General features: G+C 52.4%; 1 protein-coding gene across 9 annotated transcripts in view; it reads left to right on the top strand.

Moving 5' to 3' along the window:
* The window catches only part of Stra6 (signaling receptor and transporter of retinol STRA6), a 37,195-nt gene that overhangs the window by 3,763 nt on the left and 8,432 nt on the right, over positions 1–25,000 (top strand). The window contains exons 1-11 of one of the 9 annotated variants that reach the window (XM_045160587.1): positions 1,817–1,966; positions 9,373–9,501; positions 14,794–14,860; positions 15,176–15,261; positions 16,310–16,449; positions 17,320–17,486; positions 19,268–19,396; positions 22,836–22,903; positions 23,081–23,160; positions 23,385–23,446; positions 24,669–24,831. In XM_045160587.1, the coding sequence (XP_045016522.1) occupies positions 9,389–9,501; positions 14,794–14,860; positions 15,176–15,261; positions 16,310–16,449; positions 17,320–17,486; positions 19,268–19,396; positions 22,836–22,903; positions 23,081–23,160; positions 23,385–23,446; positions 24,669–24,831 (1,075 nt within the window). In that variant the 5' untranslated portion in view covers positions 1,817–1,966; positions 9,373–9,388. The other 8 variants (XM_045160591.1, XM_045160583.1, XM_045160589.1 and 5 more) reach the window with 8 other exon arrangements.

Below are 25,000 nucleotides of genomic sequence, written 5' to 3'. Positions count from 1 at the left end.
CTTTCTCTGTCTGTCGCTCTCAAATAAATAAATAAAAATTTAAAAAATTTAAAAAAGATAAAAAAATGGGAGGAATAACTGTTCCTGTCGTGAGGCGTGTGTCTAGACCCCTTAAAACGCCGCCCCTCCATGTAGTGGTTCTCAGACTTTCTTACTACTCGGTCTGTTGGCTTTCTGACTTCTGATTCAGAAAGCCCACAGCTCTTCCTTCCTTCCTTCCTCCTCTTTCCCAGGTCCCTCCTCCTGACAGCTGCTGAGATTGTGGCTTGCCTGCCCTGTCTTTCAGGGCTCCTGCTCTCTCCCCCGATGCCAATAAATTGTCCTCAACTTCCCTTCCTTGTCTGTGTATAAATCCCTTTATCTATGAGACTGAGATCTTGCAACCGCATGACCACTTGTCCACGGTCTGCTGTGTGCCTGCTGGATTCACGTTTTAAGTCCACGCCCCCCGACATGTACACATGGCTCCTTCGCCAAAGAAGCATCACGTGGGAAATCACGATTTCTGTCTGGCTTGCCACTGGTGACTGTTACCGGGCAGCGTGTCTTGGAAGTGTCACCGTATCGGCATGCTTTATCACTGCGGAATGGTTCGCCACTACGCGTAGACTATCAGAGCCCATTGGAGGACACTGGGCTTGTTGCCATTGTAAACAGCCCGGGGCACCATGCCTGTGCATCTGTGTGTTTCACGAGGATGAAGTGCCCCAAAGTTAGATGAAGCTTAGTTCTCTTGCTATGTGGTTCTAATCTCATCTCTACCTGTCAACAGTTTTCCCTGGAGCAGAGGCACTCAGTGCCCAGCTGGCTGACAGCTTTCACACCTGGACCAGTGCCCTCTCCTCCTGGGGCCTCTGGAAAGCTGTGCTCCTGGGCTTCCCACTCTCACTGACTACCTATCCTTTCTCCTTCAAAGGGGAGGCGACCGCCTCTCCAGCCCCCTTCTTTTTGTCCTAGCCTTTCATATCCTCCTTCCTTCTTCTCCTGCCTGTCACAGCAAAAGGCCGTGTGACACCTTTTCCCTCCCCACCTGGCTGTGTCCCTACAGGGCGCCCCTCTAAGAAGGGCAATGGATAGTGTCATGAGCAGTGCACGGGGGGGGGGGGGCGCTTACTCCCCCACCCTGGGGTTTGCAGAACCCTGCTGGGACGCTGAGGGGGCCCCAGAGCCTCACCCTCTGCGTGAGGAGTGGACGAGAAGGGTCTTGGAGAGAGGCCCTTTTGGGTCCTCCTTGAATTGGCTCATGCCAGAAATTCCAGCTTCAAGCCGGGAGCGTGGTGGCGCCCGCCTTTAATCCCAGCACGAGGGAGGCAGAGGTGGATCACCGTGAGTTCGTGAGTTCGAGGCCACTCTGAGACTACATAGTGAATTCCAGGTCAGCCTGGGCTAGAGTGAGACCCTACCTTGAAAAACCAACAACAACAAAAAAAGAAATTCCAGCTTCAAAAAAGTGTGGCACAACCCCCCCCCCACCCCCCGCCACATGCCCGCCCATGGCCAGGGCCTTCAGTCCAGCTGGGCGGCAGCAGGATGCTAATTGGTTATTAAAAGCTGAGCTGGTGGCTGAGTTTGGTGCGATTCATCAAACTCTGCACCCCTGGGAGTGATGGATGGTGACAAATGAAGGTAGGGCTTCCTGGACCAACCCTAGCCACAGCTGGGGAAACTCAGCCATCAAAGCCAGGGCTTCTCTACCGAGGTGATTCTGAGGGCCAAAGGGATCAAATTTCCGGCAAATGGCTGGGGAGTGAGGGGGGGTGCTGAGAGGCTCCACTAACTCAGGAGACAAGCTGCCCTGTGTGTTGTGTGGGGGCCTCAGCAGCTCAGAGGCTCAGAACCAAACTGAATAAAAGGAGGGGTTCCTCTGATCCAAGCATTGAAGGCAGGAGGTCTAGGGGACAGGAGGAGAGGCAGGGCTGACGCTGGAGCAGGAGGGGCTGCATTCCGGGAGGAGGAGACAAAACAGGTGCTGAGACCCCCCCCCTTTCAGGGAAAACAGGAAGACCCCACGATCTGCCAACCTGTGGGGCTGGCTGAGGCTCAGACGAGGAGGCCCTTGTTGGTGGGAGAGCAATCGGGGTCTCCCCAGATCACTCTAGGAAGAGGAAGAAGCCCAGAAGGGGGAGGTCAAGAAAGCACGAGGTAGGACCCAGACAGGTAAGAGGCAGGGAGCTGAGCTGCGGAGGAGGCTGCAGGGGCGGAACGGAGGGTGGAACCACATTCTGAGAGTCCAGTTTGCAGCTGTGGGCATGGCTGCTTGGGGCAGGGCATAGGGCTGTGGAGGGGGGATACTGGGAAGTGAGTGCATGCTCCAATGGCAGGGAAAATATCTCCAGAATCGCAACACCTCAGCCCGAGAGCTCACGGACAAGAGGTTGATGGCGAGCCCTGTCCTGTGGTCAGCAGTCACTGACCAGCGCAATGCTCAGTTCTCAAGACCACACCATGGTGGAGCCATCTAGAGAGGATGTGGGAGAAGACCCCGCAGCCCTGCATGGCCTTTGGGTCACCCCAGGTCTGAAGGCAGGAAAGCTTCTTACAGCAGGTCAATCGATAATTGAACTAGTTGGTCCTTGCTGGCCTCTTCTGAAGGGAGGCTCACTGCTCTGCAACAGTAAGAAAGTCGCCTTTGTCCCGAGCAGAAATCAGCCTTCCCTCAAGTCAGCCCCAGGCCAGGGGTCTTGGAGAGGAAGAAAGTTCTGGTCCCCTGAAATGGCCCCTCCACGTGTCTTAGCATGTGCCCTCAATGCCTCATGTGGGGGTGGTACTGCAGGTGAGGGGGGATAGAATTCCAGACAGGCACCAATGATTCCTTGCATGGCAGGGGAGGGTGGGCAGGAGGGTAGGGAGCCTCCCACAGTCTCTTTCTCTTGAGTTTGGCAGTCAAGATGTCTGCTTCCCAGCATATTGTGAGGAGCTAAAAGAATCTGGGGCCAAGTTAGGTTCCCATGTGCGCTGGGGGCTGTTTGAGGCGTGCGAGTGGTGTCTTGTTTATGTGGGCAGATCTCATGTGGGCAGAATGCTTGGGGTTGACTCTGCCATGCTGTTACCTTGGCGCTGGGAACCAGGCTGCCTGGGCAAGTCACCCCACCAGGCTCCGTGGTAGACTGAAGTACCCAATGGACACCGCCCCTTGCTTGTGGGGATTGGGATGTTATTGAAGACTGAGTGTTTGTAGGACTTTGGGATGGAGGGTGACAGAGGTCTCTGGGATCCAGCAGCCTTTTGCTGTGGTTGGGACCATCTTGCTGCCCCCTCCAGGTTAGATTTACCAGTGGCTAAGGCTGATGTCCCAAGGTGTTCGAGCGATTCTGTGTGTTTCTGAGGGTCCTTCAGGCAGTACTGAGATCTAAGGCATTCTTGGGGTGCCACCCAAGAGCAGGGAATGTTGCTGAGATTCTGCAGGTGTCCTGGAGATCTGGGGGTTCTTTTCAGGTTCTAGGGATGCAGCCTCCCCTAAACCTTTTGGCTCCTTCTAAGCTTAGCACTTTGCCCTTTGAGAAGATGTTGATAACTGCAGGCAGCTGATGGCATGCACACTGGCCTCTATTCCTGGACACGAACATTCTTCAGGTTTAATCAACTGGAACAAAAACATGGAGAGGAAGGAAGCCCTGTCCTGAAGCCTTTGAGAGCCAGCTCCAGCCTAAGGGTCAGGGCATCCTATTAAGCTCAGATGGCCAATGGCCTTCATTCGCTAAGGCTAGAAGCTTTTTAGAACTCCTTCCCCGAGTGAGCAGGGCTTAGCCACCTGTGTCCTGCTCAGCTGGGGGTCCTGCTGGCTGGGGCTGCCCCTGGGGCCTTAGCAACTTGTTGTCAGCTTCATCTGAGTGGGTCATTAGGGCTCACATAGGCTACAGCAGGAGGGCAGCTGTGCCCTGCCCTGCCTAGTTCTGTCCTTGCCTCTTGTAGTTCCCCTCTCAGCTCTCCTAAGACACTTAGATTTCATTGTATGTGTGTGTGTGAAAGAGAGAGAGAGAGAGAGAGAGAGAGAGAGGTGTGTGTGTGTGTGTATGGTCAGAGACAACCTCAGGGTGCTGGTTCTCATCTTCCACCTTGTTTGTAAAGGGCTCTTCCTTGTTGTTTTGCCTCTGTGAATGTCAGCCTAGCTAGCCTGTGAGCTTTGACCTTCTCCTGACTCCATCTCCCAATGCTGTCTGTCTGCTGTTTGCATCTGGCTTTATGTGGGTTCTGGGGATCTAAGCTCTGGTCATAAGGGCTGTGCCGCACGCATCTTTAACCACTGAACACTCTCCCCAGCCCCAGACTTCTTCTTTTTTGTTTTTTGATTTTTTGAAGTAGGGTTTCACTCTAGCTTAGGCTGAGCTGGAATTCACTATGTAGTCTCAGGGTGGCCTCAAACTCACCGCAATCCTCCTACCTCTGCCTCCCAAGTGCTGGGATTAAAGGCGTGCACCACCACACCTGGCTTCCCAGACTTCGTTTTTTTTTTTTTTTTTTAATTTTTTATTTATTTATTTGAGAGCGACAGACACAGAGAGAAAGACAGATAGAGGGAGAGAGAGAGAGAGAATGGGCATGCCAGGGCTTCCAGCCTCTGCAAACGAACTCCAGACGCGTGCGCCCCCTTGTGCATCTGGCTAACGTGGGACCTGGGGAACCGAGCCTCAAACTGGGGTCCTTAGGCTTCACAGGCAAGCGCTTAACCGCTAAGCCATCTCTCCAGCCCCAGACTTCGTTTTTGTTACCATTTCTTCTCCCCTCTGACCTCAGGGTCCTATACCATGCCCCCTCTGCCAGGAAGCCTTCAAGATATCACCTCCCTTCCCCCCTCTATTCTTCTCTGAGCCTCTGAATCTCCCAAGTACCTCTGCTCTCCAGCACCCCCTCCAGAGAGATCAGGGCCAGCCTGCTGCTCTTCCAGCTAGCACCCATCCCTAAGGGCAGGCTGGACCTGTTGCCCAGGCCTTAGGGAGAAAAGAAAAAAAAAAAAAAAACCAACCTTCAGAATACATCTTAGCATCTCAGAATCCCAGCTTTGCTTCCTGCTAGTTGACGGTCGGGCCAGGCAGCTGGTCCTCCCGTTTGCAGGTAGGAATGACACACAGTTCTAGACTTGGGCTGAGGACGCGAGAAGTGGGATCTGCCTTCCACCTAGAGGAATGTGGGCATCTCACCCCCATCAGAGTGGATACAGGAGCTGGAGGGTGGACAGAAGGCAGTGAGGGCACCTAGGCAGCCACAAGCGGGCTCTGTGGCTTCAATCAACTTGCTGCATTCTCAGGCCATGAAGTCACTGAGGGAAAGGAGTGGACCTTACGGGGTGAGCCCACGATAGAAGAACCCGTAGGCTGGACAACACAGAGGTGGGGCCAAGATCCAAGAGGAGAAGAGAGTTACTCATGGCTGCAAGCTCAGGCTCAGTGTAGTCAGGCCGACCCTCTTTTAGGATTTTCCATGGACCGCCATGTAGAAACTCACCCCGCTTCTCCTTCCAGCCCTGTCCTTTCCTGGACACTGGTCCCAAGGCCGTGTCTGCCTGTTAGACTCATTCCAGAAGAGCGACCAAACCCACCCTTCCTGACCTCTGCATAGCGCCTTCTTGAAGGTGGCCTCTCTATCTCCCTAGGGAAATCCTGAGGCAGCACCCACTTGAAGTCCTTTTTGGGGAACAGCTGGCGGAGGGACCATGCTGTGTGGCCACACCCCTGAGTTCGACGGAGGCTCCTTCAGGCAGCCAGATCAGGTCCTTCTCTCCTTCTCTCCCTTCGGGTCTAAGCCACATATCAGCTACTCAGTGACGCTTCCCCCCCCCCCCCACTCTCTCTAAAACAGCCAGCTCTGCACTATTAATCTGTCTCTCGTCTCTTTCTCCACTACATTCCTTCCCACTCAGCACTCAGCAGTGGTGAGCTGACCCCTCCCACCTCGCCATATGCTAAGTCCTGTAAGATATAGGACTGGCTCCCTTGGGTCATCAGCAGGTGGGACATGACACATTAGATGTGTGGAGTGAATGAAAGAATGGACGAGTCAGGTTGGAGAGGCAGTGGCGGGCCTCCTTCAAGGCAGGGCGGGGTTGACAGGCAGAGTTATTCAACCAAGAGTCTCTGCCTTGGGCAGGCAGTGAACCGCTAGCTGGGAGTAGGTTCCTCTTGTTGGAGGTATCACGGCAGTGTGTGTTAGGAGGTGATTGCTTCCTATGCTGAGGGTCTTAGGAGCCTAGGAAAGGCCTTTCTTGGCTTTGGTTTGGAGAAGGAAGTTCCAGCGAATCTGGTTGGTAAACGCCAAGGCACAAAGCCACCTTTTTTTTTTTTTAAAAGTAGTTTTTCCCATATTTACTGGCTTGCAGTGTATTACTGTTTCTCTTCCCACTACCACTCATCCACTATCATTGAAAAGGTCTTTAGCAATTTTTTTTATTAAATTTTTTATTTATTTATTTGACAGACACAGAGAGAAAGACAGATAGAGAGAGAGAGAGAATGGGCGCGCCAGGGCTTCCAGCCTCTGCAAATGAACTCCAGACGCGTGCGCCCCCTTGTGCATCTGGCCAACATGGGACCTGGGGAACCGAGCCTCGAACCGGGGTCCTTAGGCTTCACAGGCAAGCGCTTAACCACTAAGCCATCTCTCCAGCCCACAAAGCCACCTTTTGACAGGGGCCCATGGGCAAATAAATGATGGTCACCAGAACAAGGAATGGCTTTGCCAAACTCAGTTTCTAAGAGTCCCCGTGTCCTCCGAGCCAGGGAATCAAGGGAGGGGAAAGGAAGAAAGGGCAGGATTTTATCCCCAGAGAGTCCACACCGCACCAGGCCCGGGAGGCAGGATTTAGGCCTGAGATCACATGGGTCAGTGCATGCTTCTGCATCATATCTAAAGCAGCTCTGTGTCTGCTGTGAGTCAGCAGAGCGGGTCCTCCGACTCCTCCACGGGATGAAGAGGGAGGCCGGAGCCCTCTCCCGACAGACAGGCCATTTGGAAAGAAGGCAAGAAACAAGTTCGCCATCGGGCTTGGTGGACCATGCTAGCAGGGCACATGCTAGACACAGGCTCTGTCCACTCAGCATTCTCCCGGGGCAGGGGTTCTCTTTAGGGGAACACGTACCCCCCTGCTTTCAGTGGGCCTTCTGCTCAGCTGGTGTTCTGCTCTTCAGAACTCCATCCAAAGGTGATTAGCTTCAGAAATCCTCTCTACCTCAACTTCTGTCTTGCCAAAATCAATTCCCATGGTGCCAGCTTAGCCCTCCCCCCAGTACCCACCTTACCCTTGCACACAAGCAACCACCAGGCTTCAAAGGTTATTTTAACACTTGTCAATGCTCTCCTTTGACAATCTTTGATCTATGCTGTCTCTCATCCCAGGGCCCAGTAACATGATGGCACATAGGAGGCGTAAAGTAAGCTTCTGTTGAAAGAATATGGTTTTTGTTCTTTTTTTTTTTTTTTTATTGTGGATACTGGGGATTGAACCCAGGCTCTCATGCCTGCAAGGCAAGCACCGAGCCATCTTTCCAGTTGAAAGAACAAATGAATGAATGTCTTTTTTTTTTTTTTTCAAAGTAGGGTCTCACTCTAGCCCAGGCTGACATGGAATTCACTATGCAGTCGCAGGTTGGCCTCGAACTCACAATGATCCTCCTACCTCAGCCTCCTGAGTGCCAGGATTAAAGGCATTCACCACCACATCTGAAAAATGTCTCTTTTTAAAAAGCCTAGGGGCTGGGGTGATGGCTCAGTTGGTGAAGTGTTTGCCAGGTAACTGTAAGGATGAGTTTGGACCCCCTAGGACCATGTAAATGCCAGGTGGGCATGACACCTTCCTAGAATCCCGGCACCTGAGAGAAAGACACAGGGGTTTCTGAGCAAGCTGGCTAGAAAGTCCTGGGTTCGAGTGAGAGACTCTGTATCAATAATAAGGTAGGGCCAGGAGTGGTGGTGCACACCTTTAATCCCAGCACTCAGGAGGAGGACGTAGGAGGATCACCATGAGTTCAAGGCCACCCTGAGACTACATAGTTAATACCAGATCAGCCTGGACCAGAGTAAGACCCTACCTTCGAGAGACAGAGAGAGCCTAGTTGGATCAGGTCGTGGCCCAAGTGCCCTGTGGAATATTTAGGGACAGGTAATCTCAAAGCCTTAAAATTTGAGGGCCTGAACCCCCATCCAGTGGTACTGGCTGAGAGAACAGTTTTACAAGTATCTCGCCCCTCCCTATGGGCTGGGCCACAGAGAGGGAGGGCAGCAGCCAGGGGTACAGCTCCTGGGAGGACAGGAGAAATTTTCACCCAGGACTGGAAGAAAAACAGCAGCAGGCAGGCAGGGCGCCTCTTGCCTGCCCAACCACCCCATGGATCTGGTTCCTCTTTAAAGGATTCATTTCCGCCGGTGGGAGTGAGTGAGTTATCTTCTTGTGAAATCAATTTGTAGGAAGAACTGTTGTTGTTTTTTTTTTTTAAACCCGTGTGACACGTGTGTTGTTCTAGTGCACGGAAATCCAGGAGACTGTGTGGATAGGTCCCCTCCTTGACTCAGTAGCTGGCCCCCAGCAGGCTGCCACCCAGGGTTGCCACAATGCTGGGCTCTGCGGAGGGGCTGTGTCTATGTGGGGGAGCTCCGGGGCAGGTGTTAGAGGCAGGTATGTGCAAGTTCAACAGCCTGGCCTCCCCAGGTCTTCATCAGTAATCATGGTGTGCTCCCAGCCCTGAGGCTAAAGAGGTGAAGGGGTCAGTCGGGGGCTGGCTGAGGCTGGGGGAATGATCTCCAGGAGCCTTGGCAAAAGGGGGAGGGCTTGGGCTGGACCCCAGAGCCAGAGGAGTTTGTGGGGGGAGCCCAGCTGGCGGGAGCAGACGGAGTGGAGCCACCCGCAGCCCGCCCACCCTTTCATCTCTGCGGCTCCTTCCTCCCTGGTCCCCCATTCTCCTGTGTCTATAGGTCCATCTGGGTGGGCTTGGGGGCGTGGAAGGAAAGGGTCTCTGCGGGGCAGCTTGGTCTGGGGAAATCTTTGAAAATGGACCAGCCAGTAGCTGGTCAGTTGGCCAGTTAGGTGCTCCAGGAAGAACCTTGGACCCCCAGAGGGGCCTGAAGAATACTGTCTACAAGACCAGGCAAGATTGGGCTGAAGGGGCAGGAGGGGACCTCAAAGATCCCTCCCCCCCCACCCCGCCTCCAGCCACAACTTGCTAGCCTCTGGGGACCTGAAGTCCCAGACTAGCTTTTCCCAGAGAGCTAAAAGCAAGAAAGTAACCTTTCGGATTAAAAAGAAAAGTTTCTTTGTTTGGGTTTTCTTTCTTTGGTGTTTTTTTTTTTTAAGCCTCTTTTCATATTTGTATTGCCTCTCTCTCTCTCTCTCTCTCTCTCTCCCTCTCTCTTCCTCCTCTTCTTCTTCTCTTGTCTGGGGTCAAGGGAGCAAGAGTGGAGTATGGTGTCTCAGGCAGCTTGGACCGGGAACCAGACCTCCTCTGGGGTGGAGGATGACTTCAGCAGCTGGTACATTGATGAGCCCCAGGGGGACAAGGAGATGCCGCCAGATGGGTAAGTGTGGTGACTGGGCTCAGGTGGCCATCAGAGTGGGATCCGACAGAGGTTTCCAATGGTTGGACGGGTGGGGCGGTGGGGGAGGAGCAGACCTTGGGGAAGGGTCCAAGACTGACTGCTGTGTGATTGCAGGCATGTCGCAGCCTCTCTGGACTTGGGTTTCTGCCTCGGCTACTCGAGAATAATAGCTCTTGTGCCATTGCTAAGAGGGGCGCTTGATGTGGGAAGCTGGGCCAGATGTCTGCAAGGCACTTGCGTGACGTGTTGAGAATGCAGAGTTCTGGGCCCATCCTTACGGGGGGCGGGGGTGTCCAGATCCAGCAGAGGATGATTTGGCAAGATGGGGAGCAGTGGAGGGTAGCCCTGAGGGGGTCACAGTGATGATTAGGGATTGTGAGATTGTGAAGTAGGGACTTTACAAAGGGTGGGAGAGACAGGGAACCCAGGAAGAAAGCCAAGGGGGAGGTAACGGGGTTGCTGGAAGAAATCTGTGGCCCACCTGTTCTCTCTGGAGTGAGTGGAGTCTGGGGAGGGAGAGCAGGGTGGGCCTGTTCTTGTCCTGGGTGCTCAGGCCAGCCCAGGGGAGGATGTGAAAGGAGAAAGGGCGTTGAGCCCACTCCAGGTGGCCTGGGAACTCTTGGCATAGACCCTTCCTATCTGTGTTTAGTCTGGGCACCCTGGCAAAGGAGCTGGGCCTTTCTGTGTCCTCTTAACCTCCCCCGCCCCCACTGCCAAGGTCACCCTCCTCTCTGGCACCCTGAGTGCCTCTCCCCTGTAGTTTCTGGCTCGGTCTCCATGCCCTTCCTCCCTGTTCCATCCGAGGGTTTGGGGAAAGGTGAGGGGAGGGGGCGGGGGAGGAGGGAAGTACTGAGCCAGATGTGTGCACATCTGTTCCCCATTAACATTTGAAACCAGAGAAGGAAAAAACGCTCGCGTGCCTCCCCAGAGGCCAGGGCTGTGGCCTGGCTAGGTTGGGGTCACCCAGCAGGGATTGAAGCTCCACCCAAGCCTGGGGAATAGGCGCTGTTGTTTGCAGGGTTCAGAGCTCTGACCACCTGCAGAGCAGGCCTGTGGTCAGCAATGCTGTGTCCACCTTCCCCCCCGCTGCTGTGCAGGCACGGGCTGAGGGTGGGACCCAAGAGCCCCTTGAAAACCAAGGTCCTGACCTCACGAAGACCCTCGTGAAAAACTGTCTTTGGGAGAGGCCAGGCATTGGTGGACAGCCAAGGAGCCTGAGGTAGCTCTATAGCTGGGGTATTCTGCCATGTCCTCAGAATAAGGTGAAGGTGGTGGGGACGTGGCAGTGATAGGGTACTGACAGTCAGTGTACAGTGAAGAAAATCACCCACCTATTTAGAAAAATCAGGTCTAGACGCATCCCCTTTACGCCCTTCCCCCAAAAGAGCTCAGGGGATTCCCAAGGAGATGAACTTGGGCTCACCTTTCTCCCTGTGTGAGTCAGGCACCCTGGGCAATGCTATCTCAAAGCTTTGAGGAGCTCCAGATGTTGGCTCTGTCTGTGCCTCTAAGTGCCCTGGCACCATCGGGCTGGAGCTAGCGTGGTGGGAACTGGCGCTGGTGGCCAGGATGGACTCAGCCACAGAACTTTCCGAAGTCCCGGAAATGTGCCCTGCTCAGGACAGTCTTTGTGACATCTCAGTGCTTCCCATGCCAGCTCTGACCTGGCCTTGAGACACTTCCCTGGCATCAGCCAAAGTGTCTTTACCTTCCCTGGCTCTTCCTGCACCCAGGGGCTGCCTCTTCCCTTCTCTAACCATCTGCCCAACTCACTCTCACCCTTACTGGATTAGTTACTTTTCTCACCCAAGAAGGGAGGACTGGTTTATTTTAGTGCCCACTTTGAAGGTACAGTCCCATCTAGTGGGGCAGACATGGCCACGGGAGCTTGCTCACGTTCAGACCTTCAGGAACCTGAAAGAGATGGGACCTCATTCTTCATAAATGTGTGTACATGTATGCATTCATGTGTGTGTGGGCAGCATGTGTGCACATGCATGTGGAGCGCGGAAGTTGATGTAAGATGTTTTCCTCAATTGCTCTCCACCTTACTTTTTTTTTTATTTTTGACATGCTAACAATGTTTATGATGAACTCAAATTTGTCTAGTCTTTTTTAAAATTTTTATTTATTTATTTGAGAGCGACGGACAGAGAGAGAAAGAGGCAGATGGAGACAGACAGAGAGAGAGAGAACGGGCGCGCCAGGGCCTCCAGCCACTACAAACGAACTCCAGACGTGTGCGCCCCCTTGTGCATCTGGCTGACGTGGGTACTGGGGAATAGAGCCTCGAACCGGGGTCCTTAGGCTTCACAGGCAAGCGCTTAACCACTAAGCCGTCTCTCCAGCCCCACACCTTCCTGTTTTAAAAAAGTATTTATTTATTTGCAAGGGGAGAGACGATGGGTACACCAGGGCCCCCAGCCACTGCAAACGAACTCCAGACACGTGCACTACTTTGTACCTCTGGCTTCACATGAGTACCAGGGACTACAGCTGGGCGATTAGGCTTAGCAAGCAAGTGCCTTAACCACTGAGCAGTCTCTCCAGCCCTTCACCTTATTTTTTATTTATTTATTTATTTTTTATGGCAAGGTCTTCATTGAACCTGAAGTGCACTGATTTGGGTAGACCAGCTAGCCAGTAAGCCCTGAGGCTCCTCCCATCTGTCTCCACAATATTAGGGTTACATATACCCACTATGCCCACTTTTTATGTGGGTCCTGGGGCTTCAAATTCGGGTTCTCTTACTGTGTGGCAACCACCTTACCTATTCAGCTATCTTCCACACAGTTCCTCCTTGCCCCCTTTCTACTCAGTCAAAGACCCCAGCTCATGAGTTGGCACCTCTTGCATTCAGAGAAGATCTTTTCCTTTCAGTTAATCCTCTGAGAGGTCTCGGGAAACAGCCTTACAGACACACCCAAACATGTGCCTCACAAATGCTCTCTCTCTTTTTTTTTTCTATGATTAAATCTCAGTATTTTATTTAATCTGTATCCTTAAGATATGGGATGAAGAAGTGTTTTCTAGATTTTTCTCTTTCTTAGGTGAGCCAAGAAGGCCATAGAGAGTTGGTAATACAATGATTTTTCTTGACAAGTGCCCTCTTTAAAAAAAATTTGTCTATGGGGCTGGAGAGAGGGCTTAATGGAAAAGGTACTTGTCTGCAAAGCCTAAGGACCCAGGTTTAGTTCCCCAGCACCCACGTAAATACACAAAGTGGTACATACATCTTGAGATCATTTGTAGGGGCTAGAAGCCCTGGTGCCTCCATCCACCCCTCTCACCTTGCAAATTCATTTATTAGAGAGAGATGGGGCCAGATAGAAAGAGAATGGGAAGTCATCAGCAGTGTGTACACTAAGCTGATGTGTCAGACAGGGGCCACAGGCTCAGGAAGGGCCAGGGGGTTCACAGATAGGGCCTTGGATAAGGTTCCCAGGGCTGGGCTGGCTGGCTTCTAGTTTGGGGTCTGGTCATGGGTGAGTGGCCAAGTTGCTCCCTGTCTTGGCTGGACTTAGTCATGTGAGGAAAGGGGCTGAAGGGCTGAGTGTGGTGGTCCTTAATCCTTTGACAGTATGCCAGCTATCCAATTGTACATGGAGGCTCATAAAAGATAAAATGGGGACAGTGGTGGCTGGAGAGATGGCTTAGCAGTTAAGGCACTTTGCTACAAAGCCTAAGGACCCAGGTTCAATTCCCTAGTACCCATGTAGGCCAGATGCACAAGGTGGTACATGCATCTGGAGTTTACTTGGGGTGGCATTCTCTTTCTCTCTCAAATAAATAAAATAAATAAATAAATATGATATTCTTTTTTAAAAAAATGGAATGGGAAAAGAAAGAGACTATGAATGAACCTTCCCAGACCAAGCAGACACCAGCAAGTAGAGGGCAAACCAGGCAGAAGTAAATGCTGATTTCTTGGTCCAGGCAGGTGGGGAGCTCAACTTCTGTTCGGAGATGGGGGTCTATAAGTTCAGAAACAGTGAGTGAACGTTCCTGGAGGGAGGGGGATGAACAAGGCTTTGAAGGATAGCATTTGTCTGTTTTTGTAAAAAATTTCTTTCTTTCTTTTTTGGGGGACGGGTGTTGTATGTACAGATGCTCATGCCCTGTGGGCATGTATGTAGAAGCCAGAGGGCTTTTCTGCCTGACATGTCCTTGACAGGCTCACTGAGTCCTGAGCTCATGCTAGTATTTAAAAAAAAAAAAAAAAAACCCTCTTTTTCTTTTTTTAAAGTTTTTTTTTGTTTATTTTTATTTATTTATTTGAGAGCAACAGACAGAGAGAAAGAGAGAGAGAATGGGTGCGCCAGGGCCTCCAGCCACTGCAAACGAACTCTAGACATGTGCGCCCCCTTATGCATCTGGCTAATGTCCTGGGGAATCGAGCCTTGAACTGGGGTCCTTAGGCTTCACAGGCAAGTGCTTAATCAATAAGCCATCTCCCCAGCCCCATGCTAGTCTTCTGGTTAGGCTAGCTGACCAGTACTCCTCCTTTCTCTGCCCCACTCAGTGCTGGGATCACAGGTATGTATAGCCATGCCAAGCTTTTACTTATTTATTTTTCCCCCCATGGGTGCTGGGGATTGAACTCATCTCCTCACGCTTGAGCAGGAAGTACTCTTACCCACTGAGCCATTTCCTTAGCCCAGAATAGGAATTTTCTGGGTGAGCAAGAATAGATATTCAGAAGCTGGGTGTGGTGGCGCATGCTATTAATCCCAGCATTTGGGAGGCAGAGGTAGGAGGATCATGGTGAGTTCAAGGCCACCCTGAGACTACATAGTGAATTCCAGGGCAGGAAGCCCTATCTTAAAACAACAACAACAACAACAAAAAAGATATTCAGGCTGTTCTGAATCTCCTAGGAGCCTCCTGTCTCTAGCTCTGTAATCCCAGAGCATGGCACAGGCCAAGCAGCATAGAATTAGAAAATGGGAGACAAACCTGGACAGGAGAGCCAAGCATGGTGGTGCACACCTTTAATCCCAGCATTCGGAAGGCAGAGGTAGGAGGATCGCTGTGAGTTTGAGGCCACCCTGAGATTCCATAGTGAATTCCAGGTCAGCCTGGGCTAGAGTGAGACCCTACCTCGAAAAACCATTTAAAAAAAAACAATGGGCAGGAGAGAGACAGGAGATAGGAGAGAGCAGAACATGGAGGGAAATGGTGGTGGAGCCTCCTCGGCGGGGATAGCCTCGAACTCCAGATCCAGTTGTGCCTGGGCCTCCGGACTTCAGCCAGCTCTCACTTGCTCCTCAGGGTGGACACCCCATGCCATCCCAGCATCCCGCCTGCCCTGCACCATGCCTGCTTGGCCTCCTTGTCGGTGAGTTCAGTGTCGCTTTCCGCCTGCTACCGGCTGGGACAGAGGGACTCATGTTCCTGGCTGGGGCTGGGGTTTATATAGGGGACCTGATGTCTGAGGAGGACATCAGCATGTTTTCTCCAGGCAGGGCTCAGACAAGGGTGCAGGGCAAGTCAAACCTTCCAGACCCTGTCATCCTTGGCCAGTCCCCAAGATGCTGCCTGAGTATGCACCAGAGGCTGGAGGGGTATTACAGGACTCAGCGAAGTCAAGTCCTGGAACCCGGACCTCCGGAAAGTCTGGGCACTCCAAGCCCCCCTCTGTGTTTCTTTCCAGCTCCTTGTCCTGCTGCTGCTGGCCCTGCTAGTGAGGCGCCACGGGCTCTGGCTGGGCTGTGGCCACCTTAGGATTGGATTGCCCAGGTTGGTGGCGCTAGACCCTGGACAGTCAGTCACACTTGAAACTGACAGGACCACTCCATAGTTGTGACTTGTTAGGTGACTGCTCAAACTTCAGTGAACACTCCTCCTGCCTCTGTCAGTCTGGGGTCTACTCCAACCCACCCAGGTTTCCTGGTTTGGACAGAAATTGCAGAGGTAGGGGCTGTGCCATCCACCTGCTCCTGGTGTCCAGGAGATGGATAGAAATGACTCCAGGGGACCCTCAGTGTTGGATTGCCATTGCCCCCAGACATGCTGTCTCGGGCCTCATTCCCACTAAGGGCATCCGTCATCTGACCTCCAGCCTCTAGCTGAAGCTTTCTCTTCCTTTCTCCTTCAGCCCTGAGACAGCTGTGACTCTGAGAACGCTGAACTGGGCAGGTTGGAGAGGTAGAGAGCAAAGATTGCAGGATGAGAGTGCAGGGAGGCAGGCGGAGGTCCAGTGTGGATTGGGGAGCACTGCTGCGTTTGTGGGAGCAGCCCGAGATTCTGGCAGGCTTAGGAAGGAGCCTCCTCAGCCCCAGGAGAGAAGGAAGCGTGGTGGTGCTCTCAGAGAACAGGGGCAGGCTGGAAGAGAGAAGCAGAGGGCCTGGGATTGCCGTGCCCGCTGTCTGCCCTCTGCCCCAGTCCACGCCCAGCCCAGGGCGGCGGGCGGTCGTTGCACAAGGATGTTATGACTTGCTCTGCTGTCTGAAGGGTTGCCAGACAGACAGATCTATTCCCATGAAAGCGGCTGTTTCCTGGAGCTCCCTAGGTGGGTGGAGGAGGGAGCAGGCTGGGGCTCGTTCCCATTGCTCTATCGCTTTGCCTTGGGGCCCTGAGCTGGGTGGGTGTGAGGCTATCCACAAACATTCAGGGGATAAACATATGGTGAAGAACGGGGCCTCTGTTTCACGCCCCCCCCCCCACACCTCTGGCCAGTGGACTGACCCTACCTCCCGGCTTAGGGGACATAGTTTGTAAGTAGTCAGAACACAGAGGCTGAGTGACTCCACCCCTCATCCGCATCCTGTTCCCTGTCTATTGCTAGCCCTGTGGATTTCTTGGCCGGTCACCAACCCTGGACAGTGCCTATTGCTGTCTTCACGGTCCTCTTCAGCTCGCTGTGTCTGCTACTCCCCGAGGAGGAACCGCTGCCCTTCCTGAGCCTCGCCTCCGAGCCTAGCCCAGGTACCTAGTGCAGGGAGGTCCCCCCAGGGCTGGCCCAACAGGATGTGGTGGAGGAGATCCTGCGACGCTAAGACTGGGTCCGGAAGGTGATGATCGTAACAGGAAAAGTTATCCATGGCGGGGAGTGTGCCGCCCGCTACTTGACCTCTGTAGATCAACAGTCTCCACAAAGGGTGGGCTATTTTTTGTTCCATTTCACAGTGGGAGGAACTGAAGGTTAGAGGTGAAACAAACAAATCAGTAGCGCTTGATTTATTGAGTACTCAGACACTACACTAAGCGCTCTCCATTTTGCCCCGATAATATATACCGTGACTATTTCTAACTTTACACATGGGGAAGCGGACACATCAAGAGGTAAGCTGGGAGCTGGGATGATGGCTCAGTGGGTAAAACCCTTGCTGTCGGAGCGTGAGGACCCATGTTTGGGACCCCAGCACCCACCTAAATGCCAAGTGGGTATGGTGACCTGCCTACAGCCCCAGTGCTAGACAAAGACAGTGGAACTTCAAGACAAGCCAGCTAACTAGCCAAATCGATGAGCTCTGGTTTCAGCGAGAGAATTATTTACCGTCTCGGTGAATAAGGTTGAAAACAATGGAGGAAGACATCTGATATCAGTGTCTGGCTTCCCGCCTGCACATACGCGCACCTCTGTACATGCCGACATGCACACATACACTCACACATGCCACGGGCACATGCAGGAAATAAAAAACCAGCAAACAGTGATAACTTGACCGCGCTCACAGAGCTAACACTGGCCAGAGCCCGCATTTGAACCAAGGATAAAGGCTTCGTGGTCACCACCCAGGCCCCGCATCTGTCATTCCATTGTGTGTGTGTCTCTCTCTCCTGTTTTGCTTCCAGGGCTCTGGAGGATGCTGGCTCTGCTCTACTACCCCGCCCTCTACTATCCTCTGGCTGCTTGTGCTACGGCGGGACGCCGAGCTGCATACGTTCTGGGCACCGTGCTATCCTGGACCCACTTTGGAGTCCAGATCTGGCAGAGAGCAGAGTGTCCTCAGGGCCCCAAGGTAACCCTGATTCACAGTGGCCTAGGGCAGAGGGGAGCACCTGCCTACCTCCTTTCATCTCAGTTTACAAGCTGAGCTTAAGCTGCCTTCTGTTATCTGCGGGATGGATCCCATGCCTTTGCCCATGCCAAGCTTGGCTGGTGTGGAAAGGAGGCCAAGGGATGAGGAGCTGGGCCCTAGCTTCCAGCCAAGGAGGTCCAAGTAGAAGACAGGGAAGCCTGCTGTCCCCGTCTCTGATTTCCCAACCTTCCTTTGGGCAGGACATGAGAACAGGTGAAGGCATGTGCTGAGTTGGGAAATAGTCCCAGAGGGCCAAAAAAAAAAAATTCAGAACCTTAGAACCAACTTCCCTGACTGCTGACTTCGGACTGTGAGGCTCCCAGCGCAGACCCAAAGGATGCTGGAACTGGCTTTGAAGCCAGACGAACCTGAGTTTGATTCCAGCTTCACCACTTCATTCAACAAACATTTCCAGACCCTGGGATATGCCTCCCAAAAGCTGTCATTTCAGAAGGGGAAACACAATAAACAAACACACAAGGCAATGGCAGGCGATGTCAAGTGCTCTGAGGAAACAGTGTCACCTCTCTGAGAATCTTTTCCCCACCTGTCAAGGGACTCCTTAATACTAAACTCTCCAGGAGGAGGTGAAAATTAGTTTTGTTTGTTTGTTTGTTTGGAAGCCAGGCATAGTGGAACACACCTATAATCCCAGCACTCAGGAGGCCAAGGCAGCAGGATCACAAGTTTGAGGCTAGCCTGGCCTACGAGTGAAACTCTGTCTCAAAGCAGAAACAAAAATAAAAGTCAGGGCTGGAGAGATGGCTTAGTCGTTAAGGCACTTGCTTGCGGAGTCTAAGGACCCAGGTTTAATTCCCTAGTACCCATGTAAAGCCAGATACACAAGGTAGCACATGCGTCTGGAGTTCATTTGCAGAGAGGCTCAAGGTCCTAGAGCGTCTATTTTCTCTATCTGCTTCTCTCTCTCTCTCTCTCTCTGAAATAAATAAATAAAAATAATAAATAAATAACTACTTTATTGCAACCTGCAAAAGTGTTATTTTAGGGCTGGAGAGATGGTTCAGTGGTTAAGGCACTTTTGCCTGCAAAGCTTAAAGACCTAGGTTTCGTTCCCTAGTACCCACGTAAAACTAACACACAAAATGGGGCACATGCATCTGGAGTTTGTTTGCAGTGTCTGGAGACCCTGGCATGCCCATTCTCTCTCCCTCCCTCTCGCTCTCTCTCTCTGCCTCTTTCTCTCAATAAATAGATAACTAAATAAAATATTTAAAAATACAAACTAGGGAGTTTCTTTGACAGGGTGGACCTGATGGATCTTGTTCATCACCTAGAACTTGGCACATGCTAAACTCTCAATAGAGCATGTTCAATTGAGAAGTAGATGGGAGGATCCCAGTGGGTACTTGTACTTCCCTGATACCCAGGTTGTGAAATACAGGAGACAAAACTAATTTTGCCTTTATTCATTTTTCTGTGGTATGTGTCTAATGTACTGGGAACATAGAAACCTAAAAGGTAGGTGTCCCACTTCAGGCCTCATTACTGTTCCTGAGGTCTGGGAGGTGGCTCTCACCTCCAGGTCCCTAAAAGCCTGGGAGAGGGATGAGTGACTCTATAGAGCATGAGACTAGGTGGTGGAGGGGCCTAGGTTTGGGATCTAGAAGTGGAAGCCAGCCCTAGAACCTAGTGTGAGGTGGGAAGGGAAACAGATTCTTGGAAGAAGGTAGGTCTGACTGAGTGTCTGTCTATCTGACCAGATCTACAAGTACTACTCCCTGCTGGCCTCCCTGCCTCTGCTTCTGGGCCTCGGATTCTTGAGCCTTTGGTACCCAGTGCAGCTGATACGGAGTGTCCACCACTGGGCCCGATACAGCTCAGAGGTGAAGGTAAGGAGCGGGGCTGCCAGACACCAACCTTCCCCACGTCTGTGGCTATGCATGGCTGTGCCTGATGTAGGGCCCAGCACTCAGTCACGTGCCAAGAAAATGTTTTCTGAGGCTCAGTGTCTGCTTTGGGTCATACCCCATCCCTGTCCCCAGACAAAGGCTGGACTGGGCCCTTGAATAGTCCCCAGGGTATCCAGGGCACTGGGCTGTACAAGCAGCGAGAACTCAACAGAACAGAGCTGGGTAGGTCCAAAGACAGGGAGTCCTGGCTTTGTCTTTGAAGCTCTGAACATACAGCCAGGTACGTGCGCAGGGATGGTCTTACCTTTGCCGGCAACACCTGTGGGGGACGGTTGGCATCTGTCCCAGAACCTTTCCCCATTTGCTGCACCAGCTGCCAACCTGGCACAAGGGGGCATTTCGGCTTCTGAAGATACAGCGTGGGCAGCGAGACAGCCAGGAGCTCTGTGACTCCGCAGGTGTTTGTCTGGAACAGGCAACATCTTTTGCACTGACCCAAGGGGGCTGCTGTTGGATGATGTCAGATGGAGAGGGGGAACTGGGCGAGGGGATGCTTCCCAGAGGAGTCAGACTTCAATGGGAGCCCAAGGGACATGACATAGGGAACTTGAGTGGGAGAAGATAAGGAGCAGGGGTATAGACGCAGAGAAGGGGGAGGGGCTGTGTTGTTTAGGTCTGGACTTGTGACCCGGGTTGGCCAGAGCACCTAAGAGGCGCTTGAGCAAGGACTGGGGATGTAGCTCAGTTGGTAAAATGATTGCCTCCTATGCACAAAGCCCTGAGTTTGATTCCCAGCACTGTGTCAACCAGGTGTTGGTGGTGCATGCCTGTAAAATCCAAGTACTTGGGAGGTAGAAGCAGGAGGATCAGAAGTTCCTCAGCTACATAGAGGGTTGGAGGCCAGCCTGACATCTATGAGACCCTGTCTCAAAAAAGACAAGAAAAAGCTATACAGCAAGATGGGTGGGTGGCGCACGCCTTTCATCCCAGCACTCAGGAAGCAGAGGTAGGAGGATCGCTGTGAGTTTGAGGCCAGCCTGAGACTACACAGTGAATTCCAGGTTGGCCTGGGCTAGAGTGAGACCCTACCTCAAAAAAAAAAAAAAGATACTCAGCAAATACTGTTGAACTGTTTATATGGAAAGACAGTTTGTGTCAAGAGAGGGTACCTGAGCTGAAGAGATTTCTTAGCAGTTAAGACGTTTGCTTGCAAAGCCTAAGGACCCAGGTTTGATTCCCCAGTACCCATATAAGCTAGATGCACAAGGCAGTGCAGTGCATATGTCTGGAGTTCCTTTGCAGCAACTGGAGGCCCTGGAGTACCCATTTTTTCTCTCTCTCTCTCTAATAGATAAATAAAATTAAATTAAAATTATAAAAAAAAGAGTCAGCTGTGAAAATGGCTTAGCGGTTAAGGCATTTGCCTGTGAAGCCTAAGGACCCCAGTTCTATTCCCCAGGACCCGTGTAAGCCAGAAGCACAAGGGGGCATGTGAGTCTGGAATTCGTTTGCAGTGGCTGGAGGTCCTGGCATGCCCATTCTCTCTGTCTGTTCTTCCTCTCTCTCTCTCCCAAATTAAAAAAAAAAAAAAAAGTGGACTCTAAAAGATCCTGTGATCATGGTCAGGGATGATGGCTCAGCAGATAAGGATGCTTGCTTGCAAAGCCTGCTGGCTGGTTTCAACTCCCCAGTATCCATGTAAAGCTGGATGCAAAATACGGTGCATGCATATGGTGTTTATTTGCAGTGGCAAGAGACCCTGGTGTGTCCATCCAGTCATCTATACACACACACACACACACACACACACACACACACACACACACACACATATAAACAAGTAAATAAAATTAAACAACAATAACATCCTGGGATTCTATAAAGTCTTCTAAGCTCCGCCCATGTGTCAGGCCCTGGCGAGGTGCTAGAACCTCAGAGCCCACTGGCCCGGGCCTCCTGTTGGGCTGCTCTGGGCATCACAGATGGGCATCACAGCAAACCTGAAAAGTACCATGTGGGATATGCAGTCATGCGGATGTGGGTGCGAGGGGGCATGACAGATCCTGGGGAGCAAGGAAAACAAGGAAGGTCAAAGAGAAGAGACTGAGGGCCTGGGTTCCTCTAAAGTTGGGTAGGGCACAGGTGGCCGAGGCACAGGGGCCACCAGCGTGCCACTCTCGTGGAGGGGTGAGTGCTGCCTAGGTCACAACTTTGTGTTTTTTTTTAAACCTATTTTCTTTTTAAAAAATATTTTATTTATTTATGAGAGAGAAAGAGGCAGAGAGAGAGAGAGAGAGAGAGTGACAGAGAATGAAAATGCCAGGGCCTCCAGCCACTGCAGATGGCCTCCAGATGCATGAGCCACCTTGTGCATCTGGATTTACATGGGTCCTGGGGAATCGAACCTGGGTTCTTTGGCTTTGCAGGCAAGCACCTTAACCGCCAAGCCATGTCTCCAGCCCCTAGGTCACAGTTTTACAAGGGCCTGTGGTAGCAGGATAGACGCTAGACACTGGGTTGGAGCTAAGAAGGGAGGAAGGAGATGCCTGTGGACTCAGTTCCCCGGTGGCCCCTCTGGGCCCAGGAAGACCCTGCTTTTTGTTTGGGCTCCTCACTCAGCAGATATCAGGGTCCTAAGTGCTTGTCACCCTTGCCCTCCTGATTCCCATGCGCTTCCGGGGAAACCCATCCTCCCCTTAGGTCCACAGTTATCTCTGAGGAGGGGAACAACTCTGGTTGCCCAGGAATGGGTGCCCGGCAAGTTCACTGGCCTCCCCAGGCCTTCCCCTACTTCGCCTCTCCCTCCATGACAGACCTCCCCTCTGAGTCTTGACAGGAATAAAATCCTCTTGGGGCTTTGGTTTAGAAAGCTTTAAGCCACAAAGGACTCAAGTGGAGCTTCGAGCTGACCCACTCCTGGCCCCGGGTCCAGGAACTGTCATGACAATAGGTGACCATTGACTGTCTTCTCCCTCGGATCCCAGAGCAAGTGGCTCACCTCACGTCGCCTTCCCACAGGCCTCTGCCACTTAAGGCCTGGGATATAAATCCTGTCACCCTTGGGATTCTCCCTGGAACAGTGGCAGGTAGAGAAGTCTGGGGCATGTGCCCTTATACTGGTGCCACCCTGTGTCCTGGGCAGCAGTGTGCCCTAACCCTGGCTAGAGAAGAGGCCACGGGTCAGGAAGGGAAAAGGCCGATGAGAACATCGCGGTGACCAACTTGGTCTTGTACTTGTGGTAAGAAGGCAGCTTTTCACGGCATGGACTTCATCCCCACTGGTCACAGCTCAGCTTCCCCAAACTCCCCAGCCACTGGGTTCTGTGGAAATCTGCTCAATGGTCCACTGCGAGCCTTCAGCCAGGGACTCAGGAAGACTGGTGGCCGGTCTCACTAGCTCCGTCACCTGTCTCCACAGGGACTGCAGACCCACTACTCGGAGGAGTATCTGAGGACCCTCCTCTGCCAGAGGAAGCTGGACAGTCGGTAAGCTCTGGGCACCCCCCGCCCCCGCGTCCTTCCTCCTGGAAGCCTGGGGGGTGGGGTTGAATCAACTTGCTTATGTGGGACACTGGTGTTGGGGGCACTGGGAAAGATGAGTAGTCACCCCATCAGAAAGAAAGGTCCTCTCCTGAGGCTCCACCTGCCTGCATCTGTCTGTAGCTCCGCCCCTGACTCCAAGCATGGCCTCCTATCCCGGGTGTGGGCCTGCGTGCGACACTCCATGTATACTCCGAAGCCGGGTAGGTACACAGGGACGGTCATACCTTTGTCCCGGACAGCTGTAGGGGAGGGCTGGCTTCTGTCCCACAACCCTGTCCATTTGCCGCGGCAGCTGCCAGCCTGGGACAAGGGACCCTCTTGGCTTGGCCTTGGAGATCCGGGGACTTGTGCCTCGGGAGAGACGGAGGCCCGAGGCTGGATGGCGGTGTTCTTCATACTGGTCTTTCTTCTTCTGGGATCGCAGGATTCCGCCTGCCCCTGAAGCTGTTGATCTCAGCTACCCTGACAGGAGTGGCTACCTACCAGGTACGTCCTGCAGCCTACAGCGCTCTGCACCCCTGAGCCCTTGCTCTTGGTCCCCAGGCTGGGGCAGCCTGAGCCCAAGTCAGCTCTGCAGATGCCCCTGCCTCCCGTCCCGTCTGCCTCTAGTCTCTTGGGAACACCGGCCTACCCGGAGGGAGGGCTGCTGGCCCCAGGTGGGCTCATAGACTGATCCACACCAAACTTGGATTTCAACCCTGCCTTGATTGTTTATCTCTTGGGTGACCTTGGCCAAATTACCCCACCTCTCTGAACTTATTAGCTCATCTGTAAAATAGGAGAAATAGAATTGCTTTCCTAGTTGGGTTTGACAAATCATTTGTAAAGTGATAAAGCATCGTCTTTTTGAAAAAAAGATTTTACTTATTTGCAAGGGAGGGAGAGAGAATGGGCGCACACCAGGGCCTCTAGCCTCTGCAAGTGAACTCCAGATGCATGTGTCATTTTGTGCATCTGGCTTTACATGGGTACTGGGAAATCAAACCCGTGTCATTAGGCTTTTGCAGGCAAGGGCCTTAACCACTGAGCCATCCCTTCAGCCCAGCATCATTAAAAAACAACAACAACAAAAAATCTCCTGGGAGGGTCCATTTTACAGATGGAGGAAGTTAAGGTTTAGCAAATCTGACTTGGTCAAACTCATACAGCTAATATCTCAAGGTAGCCAAAATTTGAATCCAGATCTGCCTGGCTTTAATGCTCATTGGCTTTCTCCAATCTGGAAAAGTTGAAAATTCTTGTGTTTGGAGTATAGCTAGAAGGATGAATGAAAAGACAGATATGCAGATAGAGAGGTGACAGAGACAAATGACAGACCATAGATGATAGACAGATACAGACAGATGATAGATAACAGACAGAAGATAGATAGATAGGTAATAGATAGATAGATGATAGATAGATAGATAGATAGATAGATAGATAGATAGATAGATAGATAGACAGACAGACAGAGGTATGGCTATGCAGTTGTGCTATATGGAGCCTGTGTTTGTTTGGCCCACTGGGTTGAATCTGTACGTCATGTGCTACTTGGAGGCAGGAAGACCTGCTTTCTGCATAGATTGTGGACAACCTGGTGGGTGACAGGTGTGTGGCTATCGTCAGCTGACATGCTGCTCTGAAGTTTCTCAGGCAGCCTGGGCAGGACTTCTCAGGGGTGGCAGGCCTGGCTGGTGCTGGTGTCCTCAGTGTGGGCCTCTTCCAGGTGGCCCTGCTGCTGCTGGTCAGCGTGGTGCCGACCCTGCAGAAGGTGAGGGCGGGAGTCACCACGGATGTCTCCTACCTGCTGGCCGGCTTTGGGATCGTACTCTCTGAGGACAGGCAGGAGGTGGTGGAGCTCGTGAGCCACCACCTGTGGACTGTGGAAGGTGAGGCCACCCAGCGCCTTGAGGACCCTTGCGGGAATGGGAGCTGATCTACCAGACGAGGTCGCAGCTTACTGTGAACATGCAAGATGCCCTCGGACATATGCCTTTTCCCCTCTGGGGCTTCACCTCCTTGCCCCCAAATCGGGGCAGTTGGAAGCTCCAGTCGCGG

The sequence above is a fragment of the Jaculus jaculus genome, chromosome 10 (assembly GCF_020740685.1).
Source record: "Jaculus jaculus isolate mJacJac1 chromosome 10, mJacJac1.mat.Y.cur, whole genome shotgun sequence".
Lineage (NCBI taxonomy): Eukaryota > Metazoa > Chordata > Mammalia > Rodentia > Dipodidae > Jaculus > Jaculus jaculus.
The sequence above is the reverse complement of the archived record's forward strand: the minus strand, read 5'-3'. Positions and strand labels throughout refer to the sequence as shown.